We start from the raw sequence: 24627 nt of genomic DNA on the forward strand, positions 1-24627 counted from the left end.
AGAACTTGGAGAGCATCAGAAAAAGGGCAGTGCATTTGCTTATAGGATTAGAGAAGTAATGTCGGAAGCCGGGTAGCTAGTAGTTTCTCTGCTAGGCACGCCAAGTACTTTCCACACATTGTCTCCTTAAATCCGCCCGCCAGGCCACGGAGGAAAATCCTGTATTAGAGCCCTGTTTTATACAAAAAGAAACTGAGGCTTAGAGGAGTCAGAACCATTTTCCAGAGTAACACAGAAAGTAAGTGGAGGGGCCAGGATTTAAGTCCATGAGCTCTTCTCCCGAAGCTTGTGGCCTTAACCACTGTGCATGCTGCCCAGTTACTAACAGTACAAACACGAGTCCTGGCAAGAAAGAATTCAGTCGGGGAGGATTCCTACGCGGTGGCTGGCCGCTGTGTGTGGTCCCTGTCTATGGAGGCTAAGGGAGGAGGCTGCAGTGGGTCAGAAGCCAGCCGGAGGGCACTGGGTTGCTGGGGAGGCGTGCGGAGCCTTCACAGCGCTGATTCCCCTTCCTCGGCAGCCTCAGCCGCGGCGCCCATCCTGTGCGAGGTGGGGTCTAGGGAAGGCATCAAAAGTGACTGGCCTGTCACCCTGCTGCCATCTCTCACCTGTGAGGGCAGGGCTGAGCCAGCTTCCGAAGTGTGTTTCCGTGTTTCTTTATCTGTAAGGTGGGGGTTAAGCCTTCCCTGCCTGGCTCTGCACAGCGGTGAGGCTTGAGGTGAGTGATGTGTGCGAGAGCGTGCAGTGTGTTCCAGCGTGAGGCGCTTACGTGTCCCCCACCATGCCTGTGTGCAGGAGGGGCTCGATCCATTCTGCTGAGCAACAGGAAGGACGATAGGTGTGAGGGTCAGAAGGGACCATAGTCCAAGCAGCCGCTGACCTCCCTTCCCCACAGGGTGGCCTCCCACCTCCACCCACCCGGCCTTTTTGCTCCTCAGACCGAGCCCTGGGTGGACAGAGGGTCTGTGCCTGCCTATCCTAAAGCTAGTGCACTCGTCGCCCTTGTTTGCCTGCGCTGAGGTGTGCCCCAGCACGCTGGACATTCAGTTTTAAAAGTGGGACGAGCTGGGCGCACTACCTAAGGCCACTGCTTCAAGTACGGCCAGGCTGCCGGGGGCGGCTCATCTGCACTCTTGCTTCCTGGATGTGCTCGCCGTGCTTTGCACCTTGACAGTGGTCCTTCAGTGTATCTCTGTGCTTCCTCCCTCTCCTGTCGGTGTCCCCAGCTCAGTTTACACTGTGTCATCCTTTGGGAATGTCTCGCTTCTGTTCCCTGTCCACTCAGATCTCTCCCTAACTCTGCAAGGAGCATTGCCCTGGCTTGAAAAAACATGGAATTTTTACATTACAGAGATACTTACCACCCTCTTATATTACCTTTTTTTGTTTGATGTAAAGAAAAAACCTTGTCTGCCTTAGGTAGCAAGGTTGTGCACACCTTGCAAGTGAGAAAGCTGTGGTCCCATCACAAGGTGATTTTCAGAGGTGTGTTGTAATCAGCAGAACTGTGGCTTGAACTTGGGACCCTCAAATCCTCTGGTGCTTTCACTGTAGTTTTTTTAAACTTAACAATATATACAGCTTGAGATATAACTCTTTTGTTAATTAAAACATGCCCTGAAAATTGAGACAAATTCTTAAACTTGTAATAAGTGTTTCTCTATCCAACAAAAATGTATTAACCATTGTTAAACCATCCTCTCCTGATCATGCATGTCCTCAGCCACCCCTGTCTCTAGAGTGGAAAGGTAGAGTTAGTTTTGCTGAGAACGTGGCCCACGTACTTGTGTGCCCAGAGGGCGGGTGGGAAATTCCAATGAGGGAAGCCGGTCAGGTGGGAAGGAAACCACGGCTCTGATGGGATGAAACATCACAGATGACCTGTGCTTCCACGGGGAGGGTGCGAGGTAGAGCGAGTGGCTGGCCAGACGGCTCGTGTCCCCTCCCAGGGCAGTTCCTCCTGGCCAAGCGCTGGTGCAGGCCCGGGTACCCAGCTGGCCAGGGTCTTGGAGATTTGAGGTGGTGACCTTTGTGCCACCTCAGCCCATTGCACGTACTTCCTCTCTGCTTCCTCTCCTGTCCCATAGGTCAGCTCCCCCGTGTCACCCAGCCCACTCCCTGCTACTTGCCCTCTTGTCTTTTTAAGGCTTCTTTTGTAAAACCCAGATCTGTTTTCTTCCCCTGACCTCAGACATGCGAGGCCTGGGGAGCCTCTGATCCACCGTTGGGCGATGTCTTGTTCAGGGCCATAGTGATACCAGTGCCATCCAGAAACCCCGAGAACTGCCTGTTTGCTCTGGGCAGTGACTGGACTGTCATGCAGCCCAGGGAGAGTGTGTCCATTCAGAGGTGGAGCGATATCCCCAAGGGCAGGGCTGAGGCAGAGCTGGGGCAGGGTGGCAGGGTGGCCGTGGGGCTCTGCGGGCACCCCTGAGCGAGCTTCATCTGACGAAGCTCCTCCCCGCTGCTCCAAGGGCACTAACTCAAGCAGCAGAGACCTGACACTTAATTCTGAAGGACAAAAGACAGCAGAACACACGCATCACAAGATCACACTGGCTGCTGTCCACACAGCCTTTGCTTTGATGCTTGGTGGCAGGGAGGGGAGAAAGGGAAGTATGTAATCCACTCTGTGTGTCGTTACGACGACTGCAAATGGGGACCCAGGATGACACACTAGGTGGAGGTGTTGAGGTGACGTATCTTAGCTTACGTTCCGCCACCCAATGCCTTAGTGTATTTATGAAAATGTCAGGTTTGTGTTATACTGTTAACTTCTTTATGCAGGTTACATATTATTTTTAATCATCCCAAATAAAAGGATTCTAATTGCTACCAATCATATACTGTGCTTCCAAAAATAGCCATTTGGTTCTTTCTTTCTAGGAACTGTTTTTGGCTGGCATCTGACTTTCTCTGGGCTTTTGGCGAGTTCCCTGGAGATGATGAGTTCTGCTCATCTGTTGTTGAAATGTGTTACTTCATGGGTCAGTTGGTGGGAGGGTGAGTCTTGCATGCTTTAAAGACACAAATCTTCCTTGCATATTTGCAGAAATGTGAAGAAATTATTGTGGCTCACCTTGGCTACTTGAATTACACTCGGTACACAGTGATTGTGGGATTTGAACACCTGAAGCTACCTGAAGCTATCAAGGAAATGAACTTCACAGTAAGTATACCCTGGCTGCACATTTCCTGTGGCTCGCTTTTTAGTTCCTGTTCTTTTGTTGAGTGACTAAATACTGTTTTTTTGGACAGTGGAAGATACAAAGTTTAAAAATATTATATTTTAAACCACAATATCTTAAGAACTTGGAACCAAGAGTAGCTTAAGGAGACAACATAGAAATTGGCAAAATCCCTAGGTGTTCTGAGATTTGGAATAGAGAGTGTATGGAAGTGTTCCAGCTGGAAGGCAGTTAAGGGCTGTCAGGCAGCAGACCCTCCACGAACGTGGGACTTCCTCCTCCAGCCCTTGTGAGTGGTCTTCAGACCTGTCGGGACCTCTAGGGAGGGGGCCCCTGCTGTAATTCTTAGATGATCCTTTCTCGTGTCAAGGTGAAATCTACTTCCTCGTCCCCTCCACTCATTAGGAGTCGGTATAACCAGCATAGTGACTAGGGGTGAGGGTTTTAGATTGGACAGATGAGCTGGGTTCATATCCTGGCTCCATCATTTACTAGTTTGACTTGATTGAGTCTCAGTTTCCCTATCTATGAAATAGCTACCTCAAAGAGTTGTGAATAGTAAATGAAGATACTAATACGTGCCTTTTTAAAAAAAAAAGAAAGCTTTAATAAAATATAATTCACATACTATAAAGTTTACTCTTTAAAGTGTACAGTTCATTGGTTTTTAGTGTATTCACAGAGTTGTGCGACCAGTCTCATTCCAGAGCACTGCCTAATTCAGAGCATCTTCATCCCACCCTAAAGAAACCTATTAGCAGTCATTTCCCATTTCCCTTCCCCACAGCCCCTGGCAGTCACTCATCTTCTGTCTCTCTCTGTGGGTTTGCCTGGTCTGGATGATTCGTGTGAGTGGACCCCTACGACAGGTGGTCCTGGTGACTGGCTGCTGTCACTTAGCGTGGTTTTCTTAAGGTTCCTCCAGGTGGTTGTGGGTATTAGTACTTTATTCCTTTTTTTTTTTTTTTCATAACCACTGTAAAATCAGGTCTTTTTCATTTGCTGCTTCTGTGGCTGGTCTCTAACAATTCTCAAACATCATTCAGAGGTTAGATTTTACTCTTGAATTTCTTCTTTGTTTCGGCTCCTTGCTCCAGCCTCTCTAGGTCTTTGGAATTTGAATCTGGATTCTGTTCTTTGTTGTGTGAATGATCTCCTGGAGCTCATTCCTGGGAAAATCTGAGGAGCATCCTGCTTGTGTCCTCAGGTTTGTGCTGCAGAGGTGGAACCAGATGGGATCCGAGGCAGATGTGCTCTGCTTAGGCACACTTTGATCTAGCCCTGTGCTAACCATCTGTGCTGCAGCCTTTGCTGTTTCGGAGTCATTCTGATTCAGGAATGCGGAAAGAAGAGACACTGTGTTTCTCAAACAAGGGACCTCTCCTTTCCATCATCTTCATCAGAATATCATCCCTTAAAAACCTTTGATCGTTCTCAGCACCTGCCCGAGGCTTTAGCTCATCTTGACCCCACTACGTGGGTTTGGGCCACTCTTTTATTTGTCTTTGATTGCGGTTTTGTTCTTCCATCTTTTGTATTTATTTGCATTTCCTCTTAAACGTATTCCTAAAGAATTTTGTGCATATTTTAGATGAACTGGGCATATGGCATTCTGCCGTTGCTAATGGAAGGCAGGTGACACGATGTTGCTGTAGGGCTCAAAAAGGGATAGTTTCAAAAAGAGGTTACCATCGGAACCACCCACCTTGAGTTACACCACAGCCAGAGCTTCATTTTTGGTAGTGCTTTTCTCTATCCAGAAAGACAACACCTAAAACCCTTGGGATTTGTGAGGAATGTCACCAGAGAGTTTTCCATGTTTGGTGCATTCCGTATTCCCAGTACCCAGCACCGCTCCTGGTAGCTCTTAGGCTTGCAATAACTATTTATTGGTTCAATCAAAGAACTGCACTGTAGCACTTCACCAATTAAGAAATTCAGGCAGCCAGCAGACTTCTGAGATTATGTTTATCCTTGCTATAAACCAAAGAGTTGGAGAGTATAAGAAAGGAATGCCTTTTTTTTACCAATCAAACTTGCAAATATAAAACAACCAGAAAGATAACATTCAAAGTTGGGGAAATGCAAGGACACAGTAGTTTCATAACCGTTGATGGGAGTGTCTTTTGATTTCTCAGAGGTAGATGGGCAGTGTATAAAAGCCTCTACTTGCAAACTCTTTTTGACCTAGTAATTCTACTTCTAGGAATTTATTCTGAGGAAAAAGAAATGTACATAAAGATTTATGTTTAAACCTATTCCTCAGAGCAGAAAGTTGAGAGCAATCTGCATTTAGCAGTAAAGTTCTGGCTAAATTAATAGGTTAATTATTCTGTAGCCTCTAAAATAATAAGTTAATCACAAAATAGGATAAATAATGCAAAGTACATACTGATTTTTTAAAAATGCATGAATTAGAAGCATTTATATTATAAAAAACTAGAAGTCTAGAATGCTGTCTGTGGGTGGTGGGATTGTTTAGTTTTTTCTTTTCCTCTATTTCCCATCATGAATGTTTATTATCTTTATTACTAGAAGAGAAAATTATTTTAACAAAACAAACTCTTGAGACAACCAGTATTTGAAGGGGGAAGTCCAAGACACGTGCTAGCCATCCTCTCCCACCCAGAACCTCAGTTATTGACGGATTACACGTGCTTTTTCTTATGGTCTGACTTGCAATATCCTCAGAGGATCACAGTTTAACATTATGTGGACAGCTTGTGTAGAGATACATTAAGAAATTAGAGAACCATATGCAAAACGTTTCTATATCTTTTATAACATTGCTGTTGAAGACAGTATCCATTATGTTGTGAACTCTAATCTCAACTCCAAATAGAATTTTTTTTAGACTTTAGTATTATTATTTTTAATGCAGTTTTAGGTTCATAGCAAAATTGGGAGGAAGGTACAGAATACCCCATTTGCTTCCTGCCCCCCAACATGCACAGCCTCCCCCATGATCAACATCCTCACCAGAGTTGGATAAATTTGTTACAACCTACACTGACACATCATTATCACCCAAAGTCCATAGTTTACATTAGGGTTCACTCTTAGTGTTGTACACTCTGTGGGTTTTGATAAATGTATAATGATAGGTGTCTGCCACTGCAGTATCATACAGAGTAGTTTCACTGCCCGAAAATCCTCTGTACTGTCCATTCGTCCCTCCCTCCCCAAACCCCTGGCAACTACTGACCTTTTCACTGTCTCCATAGTTTTGCCTTCTCCAGAATGTTACATAGTTAGAATGATACAGTATGTATACAGCCTTTTCAGATTGGCTTCTTTTACTTAGTAATATCCATTTTAGGTTTTTTCAAGGCTTGATTGCCCATTTCTTTTTTTTGGGTTGAGGGACAAGATCTCACTCTGTTGCCCAGGTTGGAGTGCAGTGGCCTCATCATAGCTCACTGCAACCTTGAACTCCTGGGCTCAAGCGACCCTCCCGCCTCAGTCTCCCAGAGTGCTAGGATTACAGACATGAGGCACAGCACCTGGCCGCTCATTTCTTTTTTATCACAGAGTGATAGTTCATTGTCTGGATGTACCACAGTTTATCCGTTGACCAATTGAAGGACATCTTGGTTGCTTCTAAGTTTTGGCAATTACAAACAAAGCTGCTATAAACATCGATCTGTAGGTCTTTGTGTGGACATAAGTTTTCAACTCCTTTGTGTAAACAGCAAGGAACAAAAACAGAATTCCTTTTGATTATTTGTTACAACTCCTTTCATTAGAGAATGAAAGCTCTAGAACTCATCACATTTCTATCTTGGTATCGGCTGTCAAATTTCAGAAGAAAGTCTTTTGCTGAATTGCAGTTATAACTAACATCCTGATACAGATTTCTGGTATAATTATCTACATTTTTTTTGTTTTTACTCTTTTGCCTTTTAAAAAACTTGAAAAATGATTTTGATCTAATCTGGCTTTTTATCAAAGCTACCTTCCTTCCTTCCTTTTTGGAAGTTAATAAGCTATAACAAATAAATACATACTAAAGGTATGTTAGTGATATTGCTACACGCCCACCAGAATGGCTGAAATGAAAATGACAGGACATGCTGAAGTTGGCAAGTACGTGGAGTGATCAGAGCTCTCTCGCCCTACAGGTGAAAGCGTACAATTGTTGCAACAGAAATGCGTACATATACTGACCAAAAGACATGCATTTAAGTATTTATAGCAGCACAATTCTTAATGGCCCCAAACTGCAATGCTACCCATGAGCAGGAGAATGACTACATAAATTGTGCTGTTTTCCTACAGTGGAGTACTATACGGCAATGAGAATGAATGCTTTCAGCCTTACGCAGCATACAGATGGCTTCCACCAGCGTGGTGTTGAATGGAGTAAGCCAGAGACAAAATAGTATATGGTATATGACTCCACTTACATAAATTATAAAAACAAGCAAAATTAATCTATACTGTTCAGTCTTGGAGCCTCAGGCCGTGAATCTGAGGACAGGTCTCTATTCCAGGAATTCTGTTAGTGCTGCTCAGGTCGCTGTGATATGTCCCCCACCCTGTGTGCTCCTGTGGCTGTCCATTCAGGGGACTCTGAGGATATGAGACCACGTTGGTTCTCTGCTGAAGAGTGAGCTCCTGGAGGCATTTTACTGATTGTATTTTTCTTGAAGTTCGCATACTTCGTGTCTGTACGGGATTTGACATCATCTTTGCATGCGCACAGTGCAGGTAGCTGCTCAGCAGGTGCTGAGTGTGTGGCTGGGTGAGCTAGACCCCAGTCCCGGAGATGGGGAAGGGGAGGAATGGCCTCTGCCATGAAGTGGCTCCTTGTTCCAAATGCAACTTCACAGTATCACAGGACGAGCCTAGTCTCCGAAAGGACAAAGACGGCCTTGTGACGCCAAAGGGACCTTGACGCAAAAGCTAGCGCATGGAGTGACGGTGCTTAAGATTTCAAAGGGAATGTCTAAACCCTGAGTCTTTTCTAGGGCTCTTACTCTTTATTTCCTTTTATTTATTTCTTAATTTCAAAAATATATTTTGGGATTTAAGAATAAACAAAGACCCTAAACCTAATTCCATAGGATTGGGTTTATACGGTAGACCAAGAAACGTCCATGGGACGGCCTCTCTCCTCACTTGGGTCACTGGCCCGGTGCTTGGCAGAATCCCTGTGGACCTTTCTTCCTTCCAGCCCTGACTCGCTGGACCCAGTGCGACAGCAGGCCAGTGTGTCTGTGCTTGCTGGAGGGGCCAGGGCCCTGTTCCCTGAGGTTCATGCATTCTTCTTGAGCTAACTCAAGGGGAGAGACAAAGTCCTTTCCATCCCTTGGCACAAACATGCCAGATTGAGCTGTTAGGCTGGTCTGGCCTCGGAGCACACAGGTGAGCACACTGCTCAGCTGTGCTGGCGCCCAGAGAGAAGGTGTATGTGGCAGTGCTCTCTTTGCATCAGGAAGGACGGGGGTGTACAGCAAGTAGAAGGAAAATAAACCCGCATGGAGTGTAACAAAGGTATTGCGTGCCTGCTGTGCGTGTCAGAGCAGGCGTGGTGCTCAGGGTGCCGTGTCGAAAGCCGGAACAGAACATTATCCTTCTTCTCCTTCGCTCCTCACCACTCTCCCCCTCCCTCCTATTAACTCATATTTTTGATCTAAAATGCATGTTTAGTTTTAGCTATATTTATTGAGTAAAGGGCTATTTTCTAGTGTTAATTTTTCACGTGAGTTCATTTTTCGTTGCTCTGACAGAATCTTAAGACAAAATCCTCCTTCCTTCAGGGGCCCGTGGTTACAGTCCATGGGTGATAAAAACACACAAAAAAACTTTAGTCACTTGCTTTAAACATATTTCATATGTTTTTCTGATGGCTAGGCACTGTGCTTAACTTTTTATATGCATGATTTCATTTAAATATTATGATAATTCTATGAAGTAGGAATAGCATCCCCATTTTATGGAGGAGAAATCTGAGGTTTAGTAAGCTGGAGGTTAGGAATTGGAAAAGCTGAGTTTTGAAGCTGAGTCTCTGACTTCAAGTTCATATGCCGGCCGGGTGTGATGGCTCACGCCTGTAATCCTAGCACTCTGGGAGGCCGAGGCGGGAGGATCTCTTGAGCTCAAGACCAGCCTGAGCAAGAGCGAGACCCCATCTCTGCTAAAAATAGAAAAATTAGTGTGGCACGTGCCTGTAGTCCCAGCCACTCAGGAGTCTGAGGCGGGAGGATCACTTAAGCCCAGGAGTTGGAGGTTGCAGTGAGCTGTGATGACGCCACTGCACTCCAGCCAGGGGACAGAGGGAGACTCTGTCTAAAAAAAAAAAAGCAAAAATTCATATGCCCTGAGTCATTATGATCTCCACTGTCCCGTTAATATCAGTTGTTAGCTGTTGATTTTCTGTCAGCTTTATTGAGGTATAATTGACATACAGCCATGTGCACATACTTTACATATAAAATTCAACCCATTTTGATATATGTCAAACCTGGGAAACCAGCCCCATGATCAGGATAGTTAAGTGTCCCCCCCTTGCCACCTGTCACCCCTAAATGGGCCCCTTCCTCCTGTCACTTCTCATCCCCAGGCAACCTCTGTTCTGCCTTCATGACAGACTCATTTGCATCTTTTAGAATTTTACACAAATGGAACAATACAACATGTACTTGTTTGCTATGTTTGAATTCTTTTACTCTGCATGATTATTTTGAGGTTGACTGGTGATGTTGGATGTATCCATAGTTCATTCCTTTTTGTTGCTGAGAAATACTCCACTGTGGCTGTAGCAGACATTGCGGACCCGTCACCTACTGATGGGCATGTGGGCTGCTTCCAGTTCGGGGCTGTTACAAAGAAAGCGGCTCTGCCCATGTGCCTAAATCTATGTGCGGACATGCACTGTCATTTCTCGTGGGTGAATGCTGGAAGTGGAGTGGCTGTCTTGTGGTTCAGACGCTGACAAACCGTTTTCCGAAGCGGTGGTGTTATTTTGAATCACCACCAGCAGGGCATGGGGGTCTCAGTCACTAACGTCCTTGTCAGAGCTTGGTGTGGTCAGTCTTAAATTGTGGCTGTTCTCATAGGTGTGTAGCGGTATTGCATTGTCGTTTTAATTTACGTACTTTGAAAATGTTGGTCACTGTGTTCTGGCTTGTGTTTTTCTGACAGGGAATCTGCTCTCACCCTTATCTTTGTCCTCTGTGGTAACACCCCTGCCCTCCTCCACCATTTTCCTTAGAAGGAAATTCTAAGTTTTTCCTTTTTTACTTACTTAAGCAATTTGTGCTGTTCCTTGGTGTACTTTTCTTCATGTTTCTTGTGCTTGGGGTCCATTGAGCTTCATAGATTTGTGAGTTTATAGTTTTCATCGAGTTTGGAAAAGTTTTGGCCATTATTTCTTCAAATACTTTTTCTGTCTTCCTGGCCCCTACCCCCGAAATTCAGGGACCCCAAATATGTGTCTGTTGAGCCACCTGAAGTCGTCCCACGGCTCACCGATGCTCTGTGCGTTTTGGGCAGTTCCGGTTGCCGTGTCTTCACAGCCACCAGTCTCTGGGGGGTCTCTGCTGCCCATCATCTGCCAAGTCTCTGTTTAACATGTGAGTCTTTCATCCAGCCTCTCCGTGTCCTCATCTACTAACTCTGTCATCTTTGATTTCTGGGCCAGTTTGGATTGGTTAGCTTTTTTTCTCACTGTGGTTCATATTTTCTTGCTTTTCTGTGTGTTTGGTATTTTTGGTTCAATGCCAGACATTATTGATTGCTGGGCTTTGTATTTTTATAAATATTCTCGCCCTCTGCTCTGTGATGTTGCCAAGCTACTTGGATGAAGTTTGCTCTTTTCAGGCCTTGTGTTTCAACTCTGCTGGGCGGGACCAAAGCAGCTTTGAGTCCAAGGCTAATTTTTTCCGACCGCCGAAGCAGAAGTGTTCAGCGCTACTAGTGCCTTTGATTATGAGTTTTTTCTCCCTCTTGTGGAAAGAGACACCGTTAGTGGCCCTGTGGGTGACAGGCACTCACACTCGTGTGCTGATCGGTGTTCAGATGGAGACACGAGGACGTGCGTTTGGTGGGTATCAGGGGTCTCGCCTGCACAGCTCTCCTCTCCAGCATGTGCATTCAAGCCACCTGGGTCTCCCTGGATGCCAGCTGTGTTCACAACTCAGGAGACCGCGAGGCTCTGCTTGGGCTCCCCTCCAGGACTTGGGGCCGCCAGAGGGCACCCCTTGTTGCTTCCCAGTATTGCCCTTGGTTGCCTCCTCAGGTCCAGTGTCTCAAACTGCTCTCGTGTGTGTCTGTCTGCACATGTATTTTCTAATGTTTTAGGTCAATCTAGTATCTGTTCTGAAGTGGAAATTGCTCAGATAATTTTAATTCAGTGCATCAAAATGGTGGGACTCATTGGCCCAGTGCAGTGCAGGGTTCTGGGGTTCTGGGTACGAGTCCGGCTCGAGACCCAGGTTGAAGGATGGCGGGTCCTGCCGTCCGCCCTGCTGTCAGCGCTGGTGCCTGTGTCCCCGGCTCCGTCAGGAGCACACTTGGCACACCTGGAACACTTTCTTTTAATGGGAAGCGTGGCTTTTTCTAATGAAGAGGCTGACAAGGTTGATTTTTTGATATGAGATTTAAAATTCAAATGCTCTTATTATGATTATGAAATAATTTATCTGTCAGATTCACCATTAGTATAACACCATTTAAAACTATTTCTAGTTTGTGGTAATTAAGATTTTTTTACTGTTTGTATTCTTTAATATAAAAGTAAATTGTATTAAATTTTGGAACATGTAGGAAAGTATAAGTTAAAAGAACTTTTTAAATACTTGCAGGCTCATGTCTAGAGATAACCATTATTAGTAATCTGGTGTGTTTCCTACTAGGTGCACATTGTGTTTTTTCAAATCATTTTCCCCACTTTCTGTTTTAGTGGAAGACTTACGACCCCGCATTTTCCAAGCTGGAAATTTGGTTCCGATTTGTCTTCGTGGTGCTTACCTTCATCGTCACCGTGAGTGTCGTTTGCCTGACAGCTTGGCATAGTCTTGGCCAGGACAAAGCTAGTTCACGCAGTTGTGACTCCCAGAGTGCAGGTCACACGGAGATGTCCCCAAACTCTTGAGCCTTTGCATCCGGTGGGCTCTCCTGATACCACCAAACATTCTGTGTGTCTGCCGAGATGCCGTAGCGCAAAAAGGAGTGATGTGGTGTCGTTTAGTGTAAGGGTTTCTGCGTAGTGTGACAGTCATTACAAATCACCGACTTTATGTAAATTTTCATCAGTGTACAATGAAAAATGCCATTTAGCCTATATGGAAGGATTCTGCCTTCTTTGAATGACCTTTGGGTGCAGATACAGCACACTCGTATGTTCTATATTTGGAAAATTGTACTGGACCTTTCAATCTTTGCGCCAAATAGAAGTGGTTTTGGAAATGCAGACCTTTGGCTTGTGGGATCTGAGGGTTGTGTCCACAAGCACAGAGTAATTTGGCGGGGAAATGCTCATCCTTAGAAATAGTCTGTGAAGATGAGAATGGATAAACCGGGGAGAGAGGAAGTAAGCTTTGTTTTGTGACTTTTTTGCGGTCTGAAGGGTGGTGTCTGTCCCCATTAGCTCCTTGCCCCAGTGCTGACGGGGAGGACGTGACACTGAGGAGATGTGCCCATTCTTTGCTGTGGGGCCACTCCAGTGGCCATCTAAGAAACACTTGGTACTTTGCCTGAGGACACAGGCGTGTGCTGGAGGCAGGGGCCGGCACCAGGTCTGCAGAGCTGGAGGTCCTGGTGCTTGGGCCGAGCCCAGGACCTCAGGAACCCCAGGGCGCCCCCTGGTGAGCTTCATAAAGGGAAGTGGGGAGCTGGCATTTCTGTCTGGGCAAATTCTCGCTGCTTCGCAAAGGCTCCCTGCCTGGGATTCTGCTGCTACACTCGGGCAAAGAGCTGGTGCTCAAGGCCTGAGTATGTTTTTACTTTCTTATTTATTTATTTATTTATTTTTTGAGACAGAGTCTCACTCTGTTGCCCAGGCTAAAGTGCAGTGGCATCAGCCTTGCTCACAGCAACCTCAAACTCCTGGGCTCGAGCAATCCTCCTGCCTCAGCCTCCCGAGTAGCTGGGACTACAGGCATGCGCCAGCATGCCCGGCTAATTTTTTCTGTATATATTTTTAGTTGTCCATATAATTTCTTTCTATTTTTAGTAGAGATGGGGTCTCACTCTTGCTCGGGCTGGTCTCAAACTCCTGAGCTCAAACAATCCACCCGCCTTGGCCTCCCAGAGGGCTAGGATTACAGGCGTGAGCCCCCGCGCCCGGCATTGAGTATGCTTTTAAAAAGAGAGACAGCAGGCCTGAGCCTTGTTGGATAACTTGGAGTGGAGAGAAGGGCCCACAGGCCAGGAAATACAGGTTGCCTAGATTGGCTTATATCAGATGACAAAAAAACAAACAACAACAAAAGCTTAAAATGACAAGTTATATATTGTTTTAAAGCAGTGTAAAGAAACTTCTCCCATGAGCCCAACACGCCTTCTTCAGGGAGGTGTGTATTAAACACATCCTCTGACCATGGTTATGAGCCGCGTTCTCTGGCTTTTCATCGGCGAGCCCAGTCGCCCTCCTTAGAAGCTGGTGCCATCTGTGAAAGTTGCACTGCCGGGAACATGTGGCTACTCATGGTGTCCACAGATGTGGCCCGTGCCCTGGGCGAGTCCTGTGTGCTGTCTGGCTGGGGACAACCCGGGAGAGCAGCCTGCCCAGGCGGAGGTGGGAGGGTGGGCATGCTCCCCTTCTGCAGGGGTTGTCTGGCCCTTATGTTCCTCTCCCTTCCTCCCCACTCGAGAGCAGCTTGGGACCCGTCTCACCCCTGGCCCCTCTGCAGCAAGTGACCATCTTATGTCCATTGTCACTGGTGGCCCCCAGGACCACAGCAGGCAACTGAGCTGGGGTTACCTCAGCAGATCTTAGGGTGGTGCCTAGATCATCGAGTTGGGAAGAGCTGACCCGGTGTGGCAGCGAGGTGTGAGCAGAGGTGGTGACGGGCCGGTTTGGTTTGCAGTGCCTGTTCGCACATTCCCTCCGGAAGTTCTCCATGCGGGACTGGGGAATTGAGCAGAAGTGGATGTCTATTCTTTTGCCTCTGCTGCTACTGTACAACGGTAGGTACCGTTTTTATTTTGGAACTTGCCCCTTTAAAATGTAAAGCTGGAAGGCATCTTGGAGGTGGCCTAGGCCTGGCGTCCCCAGCAGAGTCTGTGGGGCCCGGGAGGAATGGGAGGAACGAGGAGCAGCGTGCTTCCTGGGAGCCGTGTTTCCCCAAGCTGGGGCAGATGTCTGGATCGTTCACAAACAGGCGGCTGTTTGGTAGTTAAAACTTGGACGTGCTACAGACACAGCAGTCCTGGGACTTGGCTGAGGTGGCCAGGCGCGGCTGTCTGCTCTCTGTCCCTGCTCCAGAAAGCGCTTGCTTCCCGAGCTGCCGCGCTCAGCACGCCCGGGCCTCCGGGAGGAGCTGATGGCAGGGCATACGGCGCTCTGTCATGATCAGTGGAGCAATCTGTTCATTGGCTTTTAGGTGTTTTGAAAAACAAAATAGCCTTTGGTTCACTGCCTTTCCTTTGGCGCTGTCTGGGGAGAAACCGATAGTGAGTCTGACCTCCCAAAGAGATGGGGTGCTCTCTGCTGGGTGCTGGGGAGCCCCATTTCCGTCACGCACTTCTGCCTTGTGCTTTCCAGATCCGTTCTTCCCCCTGTCCTTTCTGGTGAACAGCTGGTTCCCAGGGATGCTGGACGACCTCTTCCAGTCGGTGTTCCTGTGCGCCCTGCTGCTCTTCTGGCTGTGTGTGTACCACGGGATCCGTGTTCAGGTGAGCCGGCAGCCCGCGGCACCGCCAGGGGCTACAGACTCGGGCTTGCTTTCCAGACTCTGGTGATCCCTCAGGATGAGGCTGTCCGTGAAAACCTGTCTTCAGACTCTTACGCAATGGAAGAATGGAAATGCAGAAATAATTTGGGGTTCTGCGATCTTGTTTAGAAGTATGTTTTATTATTCCTTGCTTTTTTTTTTTCTTTTTTTAGGGAGAAAGAAAATGTTTAACTTTCTATTTGCCTAAATTCTTCATTGTTGGACTGTTGTGGCTGGCTTCTGTCACACTAGGAATATGGCAAACGTGAGTAATTCTATCGTGTGCGAAACTTCAGTCGTGAAAGGCATTTGACAAAGGAGAAAGACCCAGAGTCTAGCTGTATTTTGTGAACTCATCCAGAAAGGGGTCGTCTCTCTCAACGTTTCAAACTTGGTAGCACGGTAGGCCCCCCTTATCCTTGGGGGACACGTTCCAAGACCCCCCATGGATGCCTGAAACTTGGAAATACCAAGTGCTATGTGTACCTGTACCATGTTTCCCCCACACACACATACCTATGATAAAGTTTCCTTTGCACATTAGACACAGTAAGAGATTCACAACAGTAATAACAAAACAGAACGACTGCAACAATGTACTCTAATAAAAGTTATGTGACCTGGTCTCTCTCTCAAAATATCTAATTGTACTGGACTCACAATTCTTGTAATGATGTGAGATGAAATGGGAGGCAGTGAGGTGAATGACGTGGGCATTGTGCCCAGCCGTTAGGCTGCTGTTTTCCTTCTGATGACACATCTGAAGGCGGGCATCTGCTTCGGGTGACCCTGGATCATCCAGCCACGGTGATGTCCATGACTGCGGGGCGGGTGGTGTGATGATGGGCGGGTGGAGACACTGGACAGAGGGAGATTCACGTCCCGGGATGGTGACAGTGGGACGGTCACTGTGCAGGATTTCGTCGCACTACTCAGAACGGCATGCAGTTGCACACATTGACTGCCACACTAGACTAAAATCTTTCCTTGGGGCCATGGGTGTTCTATTATGAAAATAGAATAAAAACTTTGAAAATAATCCCTTCTAATTTAATGAAAAATGTGATAGTTTTTATTATTTTCTATGCATGAGTTTTATGCAACTTGAAAAATAGTTCATGTGGCTCCCAAGGTAAAGAGACGTGTGAGTTACATATGTTTCAAGAGGCCGTGGGCTCAAAACTAGCGTGCGTTAAATGCAACTCACAGGGCAGTTAATGTGTTAAAACTTATGAAATGTTTACTTCTGAAATTTTGTATTTAATGTTTTCTGATGGTGGGTAACTGAAACTGCAGAAAGCAGAATTGCAGATGACGGGGCTGCCATATGACTTGAACTGAGGAATTTGTTTCTGCTTGTGGAGAATCCACGATTCTACCAGGCTAAGATGGCAAATGAAAAAGACCGTGGGGTTCAGATTTCTCCTTAAGAGAGATGAAGACCTCATTGTGGGAATGGTGCTCAGGTCCGCCCCACCTCTCCACTATCTATCAGGTGTTTTAGTTTCTCCTTTTGCTGCGTCTACAAACTTTCGAGTCCTTACATTGGGTCCTTAAGTTGATCTTTTTGTTTTGAGACAGAGTCTCGCTCTGTTGCCCAGGCTAGAGTGCCATGGCATCAGCCTAGCTCACAGCAACCTCAAACTCCTGGGTTCAAGCAATCCTCCTACCTCAGCCTCCCAAGTAGCTGGGACTACAGGCGTGCGCCACCATGCCCGGCTAATATTTCTATGTATATTTTTAGCTGTCCATATAATTGCTTTCTATTTTTAGTAGAGACAGGGGTCTCGCTCTTGCTCAGACTGGTCTCGAACTCCTGAGCTCAAACAATCCTCCCACCTCGGCCTCCCAGAGTGCTAGGATTACAGGCGTGAGCCACTGTGCCCACCTTAAGTTGATCTTTATTAGTATTTTTGTCCTGTGAAATGGCCCTACAGCAGAAGTCTAGCATGGTAACGGCCTGATTCATCAAATAGGACTTTCCATGGGTTGGTTCCATTTCTGGCGTGTGATTTTAGAGCCTGGCATGCCTAATTTGTTGCCACAATCCCCGCATGACGATAGAATTTCTCTCCCATCTGCTGTTCCCAGCCCCTGGTTCCCTGTCATCTCAGTGGTCCATGTTTATTTGAAAATGCATCTTATGGAAGTTCATATTTACTTTTATTACTTTCTGTGTCCACTCATTTATTTCATGCCATTAAAAAGGTACCTGGAAAAGCAGCTGTTAAAACTACAAGGGAAATATAGGGCATAGGGATTTGTGTAGTGAAATACACTGCGACTTTACAATACTGGTGAATGTGGACAGTTAGTAGTGGTGTACACTTTTTCTATGTGAAAAATGAAACAGGATTTGCCATGAATTTAGGATTGCTTTTTAAAAATCTTTCACAGTTGGTAGCAAGTAATTTATGTTAATAAGTAGAGAAAACAAAAAGTCAAATGAGAAAAAATATAAAATAAAAAGTAATGTTAGTTACTAATCTGTGATTTTTTAATAATGTCAATTTTTAGAGTTAATGAATTGCACGATCCAATGTACCAATACCGAGTTGACACTGGAAATTTTCAGGTAAGGGTTGTTAATGAAGCCGAAGGACTTTTTTTTAATGCTGTTTTATAAAATTACTGAATTTTGTAACTTAAATCGTGCTGTTAATGCAAGTTTACTAACTGGCTCCTTGGGAAGGACTATAGAAAGGTCCAGGGTGGAAAGTTTGGGAAAAAAATGATAAATAAACTCTTTAAAGTGATGTTTTTACTCCCAATTCTTGGTTGGTGGTTTTTGGAGTAGCAGCATGTGGGAGGATGAGGCCACTGTGGTTCTTGTTGGGGGCCCTTCCCCTCCCGCTCAGGCGGCCGAGGAGAGCAGCCACCAAGGCTCAGGAGCAGACACAGTGGCCTGCACCTGTCCCTGAGGGAGACGCCAGAGCAGAGACGTCTTGGGTGCCAAAACAGCCGGTCTAGTCCAATCCCTTCATTTTATAGATGAGAAAATGAGGCCCAAAGTCACGCAGGCTCTTTGGAGGCAGAAACAGAATGCTGGTTCCTGATTTGCAGTCCAGGGCTCTATGTCTCGACATAAGAGGGGAATTCTGGCACTGAGAGGACAGGAAAGGGACGGGAGGAGGGGACAGGGCAGGGGCCTCCCCATCAGATGCTCTGTGGTGAGGGGTATTGTGCAGCCCGGGGCCTGACCCCCGTCGGAACCTGCTGGGCCTTCTCCATCACAGCCTCTGTCTTCACGAGATGTTTTGTTTTCCTGTAACAAAATCACAGAATTGTGTGCTTTTAGACCTAAGGTCATCTAGAACATCTAATTCAAACCCCCGTTTCACAGACAAGAAAACAGAGTTCCAAAAAGATTGGGACTCGCCCGAGGGTTCCCAAGGTGCAGCCCTGGACACTTTCTTTGATGCCACCCTCACATAAGCAGGGTGGGGAGCCAGAGCACCCCAGGAAGAGGGACAGCAGTAACCACCACACTGTTGGCACCACCACGTCCCAGGCCTGTGCAGGAACGTGGCGTGTGGTGGAGGAAGTTGGGCTCTTGCTCTTGCACTTGCTCACCTGATTGACAAGGGCTGGGGCATCGTCTTGGTTGGTAAGCTGCCTGTGCTCACAGTGGGGACCAAGGGGACAGTCGGGCTGGGAACCATTCTCATTCTGTGCCAGGGTTCTTAGTCCCTCGTGCAAATGGCTCTCCTGCCCGTGGTGGGGCAGGAGAAGAAGAGCGCCCAGGCCCTGTTCCTACTCAAGCGCCTTGCTTCATTCTAGGGAATGAAGATCTTCTTCATGGTGGTGGCAGCTGTGTATATTTTATACCTTTTGTTCTTGATAGTGCGGGCGTGTTCTGAGCTACGTCACATGCCTTACGTGGGTAAGTGCCCCTTTCGGAATTGGAGTTGCTCAGTGCAGGGTGGGAGTGACTTTGTGGGGGGAGGAGTGGCCCGGCACCTTCCCTGAGGGGCCAAGGACTTGTCTATTCCCATATGCCTTCGGTCCCTGGGAGCCTCAGCAGGCCTAACTGGGTAGCTCTGGTCTTTGGGGTCGGAGCCTACGGAGCCCTGGGTGTAGTGGGACTGTCACAGCATCCCGAATCCTGCCAGGACCACACCCTGCAGAGGAACCGGACAGGCTGTGCTCTCAGTCCTGAGTTGGGGCAAGTCACCCTGACCTTACGGATCCTTTTCCTGATCTGTATCAGCCAGAGAATGGTGGCCGTGGCCTCACCGGTCACCCTCTGTCCCTGGGGAGGGGCCAGCATTCCTCCGGGGCTGCAGGCAAAGCAGAGCTTCAAAGTCCGGAGAGGGAGGAGGGCCTGTTCAGGGCGCTCTGCTTCATTTTTGTCTTTTAAGATCTCTGAGATGAGAGTGGAGTTTACTTCTAACGTTTTGAACAAGAATCTTTCTTTGTTTTTCAGATCTCAGGTTAAAATTTTTGACTGCATTGACTTTTGTAGTGCTTGTCATTAGGTAAGAAGACTTTTATTTCTTGAAAGAAGCCAAACTGAATTTTCATTTCACTGTCATGAATATCTGTCCTCTCCCTCTGTGGAGTGAACTTAAGGCTACTTCTAGCGTTAGGTCAGAAGGCCTCTTACCGTGGGCCCGAGAGCACGCGTTTCTGTTGCCCGTGTCCGGGGAATGGCGGACGTCCACTAGAGCACGCTTAGCCTGTGCTGGGGGGTCCGTCCTTGCTCTGACACCTGCCACGTGTGGAGGTGCAGTTCCCACGTGCGTGAGTTCGGATGCCACGAGCTGCACACCAGGGGCACCCTGAGCATGAGTTAGTGCATCCAGTCCCGCTGAGCGGCACACACGGCTGGCACCGTGGGGGGAGGTTTGGGGTGAGGTGGGTCCCGTGAGGATGGAGACGTGTGTCAGGGAGGAAGGCCGTGCGAAGGCCTCCCTGGGGCAGGCCAGCGCCCAGGCTGAGGGGGCCCCAGGCCTCTCTGGGGACTGTCGGTGGAGGAGCTGAAGGGGCCTGGGAAGTGGTTTCTTTGAATAAATTCCAGATCGTTGTTTGGTCGTTTATGGTTTGTCTTTTTCTTTTAAAATCAAATCCAGAGGGGGAAAAAAAATCTAGTTTTCTATGTTTCTGTTTTGGTTGTTTGCGTGGCAAATAAGTGGACGTTGGCCCTTTTCCATGGATCCACGCGGGCTTCTCCAGGCTTCCCGGTCGGCTCCGGGGCCCACCCTGGGGAGGGTGATGACTCCCGTAGGATCCACGTCCGTTCGCCACCCCCGTGTGTGAACGCAGCGGGACTTCCACGGGAACTTGAATTTCATTCGGCATCTGCATTCACTGAGAATAACAGTGTGTGAATGTTGAAGTTTTACTCACGCAATCTCTGTTCCGTGCTTGGCGCACGCTGTCTGTGACTTCTCACGCGCTCACACGCGTTCTCTCAATTGTGCACGCCAGGGTACACCAGCACGCACGCCCTCACGTGCACACGCCTTTCTGTCACACGCACCCTCCCCCTCACCTCGGAGCTGCCCAGTCCCCAGGTTGGGAGCTACGGTACTTACAGTGGCCTCTGCACAATCTGTCTTAGAAGTTGTCGTAGTTTTGTGATCTTTCTTCATGCGGGTCTCGAGGGAATTCGTTATTTGTCCTACAGAGGAAGACCCGTGACAAGTAAACTAGTAGCCTAAGTGCCTTAATGAAGATAAAAAAGGGAGATGTGACGGTGGCAGAGGGAAGTGGCTGCTTTAGCCGGGTGGGTAGGGACGTGTCTCTGAGGGGGTGACGTTTGGCTGGGGACCTGAGGAGGAGCCCTGCAAAGCTGTGGAGTGGCCGTTCCTGGCCATGAAACAGCGGGGACGGCAGCCTCGGGTGGGCGTGAGCCTGGCGAGTCAGAGGGACAGCGGCGTCCTGGAGAAGGGGCCGTGGGCGTGGTGGGGGTGGCAGGAGGTCAGAGTGGGCTGCAGGCCACCGTGAGGAGTCAGGCTTTGTTCTCAGTGACAGAGACTACTGCAGGGCTTCAGCTGGGAGCTGAGGGATCTGGGTTACCTCTTGATTGAACAGTCAGTCTGGCTGCTTGTGTGGAGCGGCCCATGAAGGCGGGTGCAGGCTGGAGGCTGTGGAGTTGCCAGGCAGAGCTGGTGGTGGCTTCAGTGGCCAGTGGTATCAGAGTCCTGTGTTGTCATCCACAGCAGCAGGCGGGAGTCTGAACCTCAGGTGTGCTGCCTTCTTCACTGTGCGAGTCGCTGTGCCCAGGGAGGGGAGGTTATTAATATTAAGAAGGAGCAGGCTTCCCGCGGGGGAGGTGGTGCTTTGTTGTCAGACGGTCTAGAAACCTGCATTAAGGGAGTGAGAGAAGGAGGCAGAATATGCCGAGGGGGCGCTGCAGGGCCGTGATTAGAGAGTGTGGTAGGGCCCTTGTCAGGGTTAAGGGATCCTGTCCCTCCAGCTGGCTAGCGGTCTAGCCTTTCTAGATCTGAGGCCAGAAAACCAGACACAGAGGTTTTGTGTGGATGCATCTGTGTTTGTGTGCACGCGTGCCACGTGTGTGTGTGTGTATAGAGGTTTCCATGGAGAAATAATAGTGAATAGGCTGCAAGTATCACTGTGTGAATATAACAGATCACATAAGTCAGCATCCTTTCTTTGCATATTTTTACATGTTGTCTCTGCCTCTCTTTTTCCAGCATTGTCATCCTTTATTTAAGATTTGGAGCACAAGTATTGCAAGACAATTTCGTAGCAGAACTGTCAACGCACTACCAGAATTATATCCTTTGACGTGGAAGAGCCCAGGGACCAGGAGTGCCCTCTGCTTGCAGCGGTTAGCATTTCAGGTTTGAGACTAGGAGGACACAGGTCAGCTGCTCATGCCCCGTCGCCAGAGGCCTGTCTCTGCCTCGTGCGTTCTCATTGGGCCCCACCTGGCCCTGGGCAGGGGCAGCTGTGCCCCTCCTCTGTGGGCAAGAAGCCGGACGTGGCCGTGCTAAGCAGGTCCCTGCAGTCAGTTACCAGGTGGCAGAGGCTGGACCCAAACCCAGGTGGGCCGGTGCTTTGGAGCCGTTCTCCACGCCACACTGCCTTCTGTTCACACTGCCGTCTGGGCAGGTAAATGAAGTGCGGTCATGATCCCACATCTGTTGTCAGTGGGGCACCAGCTGTTATTCAGCAGGGCTGGGGAGCTGCCAAAGGGCTGCTCTGAGCATCCTCTCTCCCACCGACAGTGTCTCTGTCACCATCACCCAGGTGTATCCAGATGTAGTGTCTGCAGGGCTGTAACATTACAGGCTGAGCCTGTGTGTTTAGGGAGGGGCTCGTAAGGTACCAGGGCCCCCTTGGATTCTCACTGTGCCTGACGCCAGTGGAGCAGGGTTGTTGCCTCCCAGGTCACCTGTCCTTGTTCAGATGTATAATGGTTACATGTGCTTTCTCCTCCTCCTCCATGGTTGGGACACTCAGGGCATCAATCCTTTACATCTGGGACTCTGGCCTCGGGACCCTCTGTGTCGTTAGAATTAATGCATAATTTTTCAATTTCTTGTGACTGAATTTCACACTAAGCTTTTATCACATTCTCAGATGGGTGTGTAATCCAAAAAAGATTAGGAACGACTGGTTTGAGAGTTTGTTTCCAATTCTTTATTTCGTTATTGTGTCTGGACAACTTAATTCCCCACATGCCAGTGGTCTTCCTGCCCTGTGCGTGTGACTTGATCCCGTCTGGCCCTGCCCTTGGTGCTGGTGAGAGCACCGCCACCGGATGTCTCGGGGGATCCAGGTTCTCACTGATATGCGAGGTCAGAATTCATGTGTTATTTACTGTGACCTCTGGCTGTGGGCTTGAACTATAGATGCCTGGCATCTGGGTCATGGACCCCCGTGTGCTAGTTGGTGGTTACCACTAGAAAGGGCCACTGATGGGAGGAGCGTCCAGGCTGGAGGCAGAGATGCCACCTGTTCTGTCCGGACATGGCGTTCCTTCCCTTGACTAGCAGCACCAGCCGAGTTCTTGTCTTTCTACGGCTTGTTGAACTTTTATCTCTACACCTTGGCCTTTGTGTATTCTCCGTCGAAGAATGCTCTGTATGGTAAGCCGCCCTGGGGTCTGGGTTGCTGGCCAGGTAGCTGACACAGGAGTCTGTGTGCCTCGGGACCCAATTACTGGGTTTTCCATTAATGTGGGCACCACCATTCCCAGTGCTTCCCTGTGGGCAGAGAGAGACAAGGAACGTTTCAATGGTGAGTTCTAAGTTTAGATGGAGCACAGCATACACTGAACCTGTGTGGTGTCAACACTGCACGTGATGAGTGCATGTATTTCGTTAGTGTGTCCATCAGCTCTGGGAAAGAAAGTCTGTTGAAGATAGTCCCCAACTTACACTGGTTCCAGTTAGGATTTTTTTATTTTACAGCGGTGTGCAAGCAGTATGCATTCAGTAGAAACCTTACTCTGAGTACCCACACAGCCATTCTGTCTTTCACTTTCAATGCAGTATTCAGTAAATTAGATATTCTGTACTTTGTTATAAAATAGGCTTTGTGTTAGATGATTTTGCTCACCTGTAGGCTAATGTAAGTGTTCTGAGCATGTTTAAGGCAGGTTAGGCTAAGCTACGATGTTCGGTAGGTTGGGTGTATTAAATGCATTTTTGACTTACAATATTTTTTACTTATGATGGGTTTGTCAGGATGTAACCCCATCGTTACTAGTGTTGTGGCCATTCAAAAGATAGCTAAAACATACCCTCCAAAAACAAAAACAGCACCCCAAAACCCCCAAACACCACCCTCTTGCACAGGGAATGAAGAGGATGAGGACTCCCCGGAGCGTAGGTGGTGCCACCCCTGATGTTTTATGTCGTGCTCAAGCTTTCAGAGCACCTTCACGAACAGGGTCACATTTGAGCTTCACAACTTGATGATAAAGGTGTCATTACTGCCGTTTGACAGATGAAGGAACTTAGAAGTGGCTGCAGGTCCAAGGACTGGGCAGGAGCAGCCAGGACAGATCTACACCTCCTGGGGCCTGTTTTCTGTCCCCTGCTGCCTGGTGTGGGCAGGAGGCAGCTCGCATGCACGTGGGCACCGGCGTTCCGCCTGCTCTTTCCTGCCAGCCGCCTCGGACGCTCGGTCTTCACGGCGTCCCTGCCCGGCCGGCCGCACTAGCCTGCGCTGTGGATGAGAAGTAGACTCCTGATGTTGCATTCAGGCTCACACAGAGGGTGGTAGAATCTGGGATTTGAATCCAGCTCTTTCTGACTCCTTTCCTTTTTCCAGGACAGCATCCTGTCTCTCCAGGCTAATAACATAAAGTGCTAAAAATGCTTTTGTTGGTTTTCAGAGTCCCAGCTGAAAGACAATCCTGCATTTTCCATGCTGAACGACTCCGATGATGATGTGATTTATGGGTAAGTCACTGTCTTGCCACTTACTGAACGGGCCACTTGTCTAAAATTATTTTCAGGGTGGTGTAACATTTACCTGGGAGTGTCACGTGATTCGTTGCTCCCTGTGTTCGCGTTGTTTGGGCTTAGAGTTAGTGGTATTCCTTCTGGCTGAGTCCCCACGGGGCCTGGTGAGCACAGGAA

General features: G+C 48.1%; 1 protein-coding gene across 2 annotated transcripts in view; it reads left to right on the forward strand.

Moving 5' to 3' along the window:
* The window catches only part of TMEM181 (transmembrane protein 181), a 69651-nt gene that overhangs the window by 41438 nt on the left and 3586 nt on the right, over positions 1–24627 (forward strand). Inside the window, exons 6-16 of one of the 2 annotated variants that reach the window (XM_069489182.1) lie at positions 3026–3169; positions 12094–12174; positions 14222–14321; positions 14899–15029; positions 15241–15332; positions 17585–17642; positions 18848–18950; positions 19494–19545; positions 21727–21809; positions 23038–23127; positions 24381–24447. In XM_069489182.1, coding sequence (XP_069345283.1) covers positions 3026–3169; positions 12094–12174; positions 14222–14321; positions 14899–15029; positions 15241–15332; positions 17585–17642; positions 18848–18950; positions 19494–19545; positions 21727–21809; positions 23038–23127; positions 24381–24447 — 1001 coding nt within the window. The remainder of the gene's footprint in view (positions 1–3025; positions 3170–12093; positions 12175–14221; positions 14322–14898; positions 15030–15240; positions 15333–17584; positions 17643–18847; positions 18951–19493; positions 19546–21726; positions 21810–23037; positions 23128–24380; positions 24448–24627) is intronic. The other variant, XM_069489183.1, reaches the window with a different exon arrangement.

This window comes from Eulemur rufifrons, chromosome 15 (assembly GCF_041146395.1).
Source record: "Eulemur rufifrons isolate Redbay chromosome 15, OSU_ERuf_1, whole genome shotgun sequence".
Taxonomy (NCBI): domain Eukaryota; kingdom Metazoa; phylum Chordata; class Mammalia; order Primates; family Lemuridae; genus Eulemur; species Eulemur rufifrons.